At 39.0% G+C, this 6,157-nt stretch overlaps 1 protein-coding gene across 12 annotated transcripts in view; it reads left to right on the top strand.

Annotated features, from left to right (window-relative positions):
* Positions 1-3,438, top strand: part of MTCL1 (microtubule crosslinking factor 1) — a 196,618-nt gene extending 193,180 nt beyond the window's left edge. For 9 of the 12 annotated variants that reach the window (XM_019525493.1, XM_019525484.1, XM_019525467.1 and 6 more), the window contains one exon: positions 2,219-3,438. In XM_019525493.1, coding sequence (XP_019381038.1) covers positions 2,219-2,413 — 195 coding nt within the window. In that variant the 3' untranslated portion in view covers positions 2,414-3,438. The remainder of the gene's footprint in view (positions 1-2,218) is intronic. The other 3 variants (XM_019525537.1, XM_019525508.1, XM_019525544.1) reach the window with 1 other exon arrangement.
* The last annotated feature ends 2,719 nt before the right edge of the window (positions 3,439-6,157 follow it).

Here is a 6,157-nt window from a genome sequence, read left to right as displayed (position 1 = left end):
TCCTTGTACATTCAGAGAGAGGAAGTACAGTTAATGTAAATAAGGTTAATGTACATTTTACCATGACTTCTAGAGGAATTTGACTTTGCAGCCAACAGATTATGCTGCCTGTTTCTTGTGTGCTCTGAAGCCACAGGAATTGCTTGTGCCATGAGTGTTGTTGTGTATATGTGTACAGGGCAGATCTGAATGAGCTGTGCTTCACCAGGGCTTTCTGTAAAAGCTGACCAGCATTTATGGAAATATACATAGGTTCATCTGAATTGGGAGATTACATTAAAAACAACTTTGCCTCCTACAATGCCATCGCATTCAGACAATTATAGCTAGGTTAGGATAGCCAAAAGCAAACCAAACATTAATTAAAACCTGTTGTTTCAAAAGAGACTAAGTCACAAACCAGGAAAAATGTAGCCTCATCTCATCCTGTGGTGCCTCCTGCAGGTATGGCTGAACATACGGACTTCTGTTAGCAAGGCTGAGCCCAGTGGCAGATTTCACATGCCGTATGTTCCTTGAGGCACAATGGGATAAGGTGAAGTAAGGACACAGAGGCAGCGTCCTTACTAGTATTGATTTTATACTTCAACCTTTAATGTCATTTTTACAGACGGCTATTTTTTAACATTTACAGCACAAACGTGTGTGTGCATGTAGGTGACTGCAGAGCTCATTGCTAACCAGCGCTTCTATCATTTCCCTTAATATATTGCCTGGTAGAAGGACTTAGGGCATCTCAGTATAATATTATTCTGAATGGTAATTTGGTATTGCTGAATCCCTTTTTGTCTATACACTGTGAAAAGCATGAGGTTGGCCTTTCCCAGAGGCTTCCCAATTTCTGGTGAAGCGCTCTCGTCTACAACATACACACACATGCTGAAGGCTGTTTCTGTGATGCCCCTCTTAGCTGTCATTCTGTCTTTCTTCCATTCTACAACATTCACCTTCCTTTCCAAATTGATCATCTAAGATGGTTTTTATAGCACATCATCTTGCTTATTCACTGCCAGTCATACCATGTTACCTACTTGAATATTCTGAATGTTTGGTCACTTCTCCCTCTCTGTCCACACATTGCATGGCATGACATATATTACATTCTTCACTTTCTTATTTATACTTCAGATGCTTTTTTTCTTTTTCCCCTTGGCTTATGCCATAGCTCTTACCTTATATCTTGTGGCTTGTAAACTCCAGCATCATATTTCAGAGTTTACATTCTGTTTTTACTATTGTAACTTGCTCTCTCCGGTGATCTCTTCCTCTGTGTATACATTACTATATGTTGACAAACTCAGCTGATTTGCTTTTGTATTTTCTGATATACACTAACTCTTAGAAATGTATGATTTTTGCTTTGGCAGAACAAGGCAGCCTTGTTTTATATAATCTATCATTCTGATGTAGTAGGCAGACAAAACTGCATATGCAGTCTGACTTTTTTGGGAGAGAAGTACATGTTAGAAGTAATTATCAACTCAAATATAAATAGGATGCCAGTGTGAAAAATCACAAGTGCAGTTTGTCTCTAATTACAAAGAATATCTACAGAACCTGCTGGAGGGAAATGTTGGTGAAGTAGATTTGAAGTAAATTAAGTTTTCTCACCTGCAGATTTTCTTCCGTGTTGCAGCTGTGAAGATGCATCTTTAACCTAGAACACCAGTGCTTATAGCTCAGGCAGTTAAGAACTGAAAAGCTATACATATTAAATTCAAATTTTTAGGCAAGCCTCATATTTAATGTAGATGGAAGAAGTAACTAGTCCTATATTCTGTTCTCTCCAGCTAAAGATGTCTTTGCTGCAGTTCAGGCTGTGCTCTGAAGCACATCCAATTTTGAACTCCCTTGAAAATGCAGTAACTGGCACTTTTTCCCAGTTTCACATTTGGAAGTACTACAACAGATAGTGGATTTTATTGAATTATCATGTAAATCTATATTTTTTTAATTTCTTTTTCTTTTTAGCCCAAGGAATATTAGTAAACAAAAGTTTGTCAGCTGCTTCAGTCCATCCAGTCTCTTTCATTCTTTCATTTTCTTTTCCATTCATCATAGATATAAATTCAAATACTTAGCTGAAAGAAGTTGGCTGCATGCTTTGGTCTTTTGATACAATGGATCCTTAGCTTTGGTTTGTTTTGTGTTCCCATTGCACATCCAAATGGGCAATATACAAGTCACTAATTCTGTTTTCCATCTTTTCGCTGCAAAGGAACTACCTTGTTCCGCATTAGCTCCGTCCCTAGAATCCTGCTTCTCCCGGCCAGAGAGACCAGCGAATCGGCGCCCACCTTCAAGATGGGCATCACATTCCCCTACTGCCTCACAGTCTCAGTCAACCGGAGATTTGACTTCCTCTGAGGAATATGGAAGCAAGGAGTCGCCAATGGAGAACCCAAACCAGTGATGCAAGCTTGCATGAATTATCGTGAGAATAATTCATTGTACTTTGCATATTAACACCATCACCATGGCCAGTCTCTGTTGACAAGGAGGGATCTAGTTATAGAGGTCAAAGAATGTTTTAAAATTCAGCTGCTGAATGTCCAACCTGTGAAACAGAGATGTTTCTAGAATGAAACAGTTAATGTGCCTGTAATAACTTAATTTTTTCATAGCTCAGAAAACTATTTTTGTCTCCATCTTTTCTACATACAGTATATTAACAAAAAAGGTAAAAATGATATAAAGATAAAGAATACGATTTAAAATAAATTGTACATTATGTTTTAAGGGAAATTGAATGCGTGCTCTCTCTCCAAATACTGACTGCCTTTTTGTTATATTTGCACTGTTATGTTTTGGATTTTGGTTTTTTGGGGGATTCAGGAGTTATTTTTCCATGTAAAATTAGGGTCTTTTCTTAAGTTAATTTTATCCTATTTTCATGTCAGTGTTACCTATTTTTAAAAAAGTAAGGTTCTTGAAGGTGCTTCATATATCTGAAGCGGTAAATTTTAAGTAGTGAAGAAAGCCATTAAGCTAGTTGACTAGAAATGTATTAAATAAGCTGGAGGGAAATACAGGTAAATACAAGAAAAAAATTATAAGAATGCCTCAGAAAGTCTTAGCTGTATAATACACGTACAATACTTGACTTGCATGCCTTTGGGTTCCTAGCACTTTTGTGCATGTACATATTGCTACTGTACTCCTACCATCACATAAATGTGCGTCGATCTGTTTCACTGTAGTACTATTGTGAATTTACCTGTACTGTACTTTTACTGTTGGTATTCTTGCATTGACTATACAAAAAAGTTTTTAAATTATTGTTAACGGTTCAACTGGCTCTGTACAGTGTTTACTGAGAACTTACTTTGTTTTGGGAAAACATTGAGAACTCTGGGCATACTAAATTGTAACTGGTCTTGTTTAAGAGTCTGTTGGAGACCATGTGAAGTGGAAATAAAACCCTCAGTATTTACAGACTGCTGGAGTGCTTTAGAATGGTTATTTATTTTTGAAGAGGTGCCTCCCCCTCATGACCATATGGTTCCAAAACCTTCCATATTTATAGACCTACAGAAGGGATGGAAACAACTTTAAGTAAAGGAAGTAAGTGTACATATTCCCTTTGGGACTGCTCCAGTGCCTGGTGTACAGACACGCATAGCCCCCTGACTTCAGTGGGCCTTCTATCAGGTTGTATATGTAAATTATGAAAAAGCACTTTCAGAGGATTTCTAGATTTCCCTGCTGCTGTCCTGAAAACATCTGATTCACTAGGATGACAGACCCTTCCTTCCCTACCCCTTGGATAATATTTTTTTACTGTGTTTTGCAATCATTTATAAGTGAGAAAGCAAGCCCACTTATCAGCTACTGTATGTAATATAAACAACTAAAAATACAGTTTTATGGCAGGCTGCATGTTGGTCTAGTATGAAATCTCAGCTCTAAGGAAACCAGTGATGTTACAGAGAAACAAACAAAACTATAGCTTTACCAGCAGCTGCTGGGAGTCATTTAAGTGTCTATGCAACCAAGTACTCAAACCACTACCATATTAAATAACTGTGAGACTTGAGATATGTTCAGCCTGATAAGAGGTCCATTTAGCCAGATCAGTTTTCAGAATGTAACTGATGCCCAGTGTCTGTCTGTGACTAGAGGGTTGAAATTTTTGTAGGACCAGTCATCTAAGCAGCCTGGGACTCCTAACAGCTTCCTTGATTATCTGTGTAAAGGGATTACCTTCTTCGCTGCTCCTCTAGACACAGAATGATGGTCAGAGTTCTAAAGAGTTTAATACAGCTATTAAAGGAAAATGCCCTTTAAAAACAAAACTATGCCAGGGACCACAGTTTCGGACAGCTCCCAAACACACATTCTATCTGAGGCCTTTCTTCTACCCATCAGGACATTGATCATGCCACCTCAGTTAGCACATTGATTAGGACAATGGTTGTTCATCTGATTTACATTTAGAAATGTCTACCTCTAAGTCCCCATCAGGAAGATGCAGCCAACTCAGGTACTAAATGAAAATCATTACTGTCCAATAGCTGTTTGAGCTATATGGCGATTTAGTAGTTTTATTCCTGCTCATAAGAAACAGTATTCTTATAAAAAATGAAATAACAACAAGCTTTATGTGACGGTGTTCGCTGAGAGAAAGGAATGAATGAACAATGAAACTGACTCTCACTTTCTTTCTCAGAATGGGTCCTTCCAGGTCAGGACTGACGTACTTTGATAGGAAAAGGGGAAAATCATGCATGGCTTCTGCCTTTGCTGTCTCTTGTTTTCAGAATGAATAGAAGCTATCCATCCCAGAAGCCCTGTTTAGCTCCTTCATGAGCTTCAAGAAAAATACTCTGTGCTGTACTAACAATGTATCTCTACAATTAAACTCTTCAGAGTAGATCTAGGGGAAATTTTCCAAAAGTTCAGCTATCAACTAAACATAATGACAACTACTCAACCTTTTTAATTTACTTTATGCACTACCACTTTTCCCCAATGTCCACTTTTCCCCCGGTTATCAAACAGTCATACTTAAGATACTGCAGTTAATGCCACAGTCTTTTCGTAAGACATAGCTTCACAGCCTCTAATACCTCTACAGAGTTAACTATCTATTTGAGGTTTTGCCCACTACTGTATTATGTACCAAATATATCAAATACATATTTTTATGTAAGAAAAAATATTTAAAATTATTGTGCTGATGAAGTTCAGGTGAATTCCCTTTCCTTTGAGTATTTTGACTTCAAAGGATCCAAGAATTCTTTTAGGATTTTATTTAGTATCTTTTCTGTATTAGCATTTTCTTGCTTTCTGTTATGGAAGGAAGAACTTGGAAAATGGGTGAACCTTACAGTATGCAACTAGAGCAAAAATATATTTTTTCAGACAACAAACATTTTCATAGATTCATAGATGTTCGCGTCAGAAGGGACCTCAACAGATCATTGAGTCTGACCCCCTGCCTAGGCAGGAAAGAGTGCTGGGGTCAGATGACCCCAGTCAGATGCCTATCCAGCCTCCTCTTAAAGACCCCCAGGGTAGGGGTGAGCACCACCTCCCTTGAAAGCCCATTTCAAATTTTGACCAACCTTACCGTGAAGTTTTTTGTGATATCTAGCCTAAATCTGCTCTCTGTCAGTTTGCAACCATTGTTCCTTGTTACCCCAAGAGGCGCCCTGGTGAACAGAGCATCTCCGATCACTTGCTGCATCCCCCTAATGAATTTGTAGGCAGCCACAAGATGACCTCTCAGACTTCACTTGTAGAGGCTGAAGAAGTTCAGGTCCCTCAGTCTCTCCTCATAGGGCTTGTCCTGTAAGCCCCTAACCACGCGAGTGGCCCTTCTCTGGACCCTCTTGAGTCTATCAACATCCTTCTTGAAGTACACCGCCCAAAACTGACGCAATACTCCAACTGCAGTCTGACCAATGCTGCATAGAGGGGAAGTTATCACCTCCTTAATCTATTTGTCATGCATCTGCTGATGCATGATAAAGTGCAGTTAGCTTTGCTGATGATTTCATCACACTGACGGCTCATGTTCATCTATGACTCCGTGATCCCTTTCCGCTTCTGTGCTGCTGAGAGGGTCACTTCCTATCCAGTAGGGGTGCTGGATATTTTTGCGCCCTAGGTGCAGCACTCTGCATTTGTCCTTGTTATACTGGATCCTATTGTG

Source organism: Gavialis gangeticus, unplaced genomic scaffold (assembly GCF_001723915.1).
Source record: "Gavialis gangeticus isolate Ggan-Ray unplaced genomic scaffold, GavGan_comp1, whole genome shotgun sequence".
Taxonomy (NCBI): Eukaryota; Metazoa; Chordata; order Crocodylia; family Gavialidae; genus Gavialis; species Gavialis gangeticus.
This window is presented reverse-complemented; position numbering and strand designations above follow the sequence as displayed.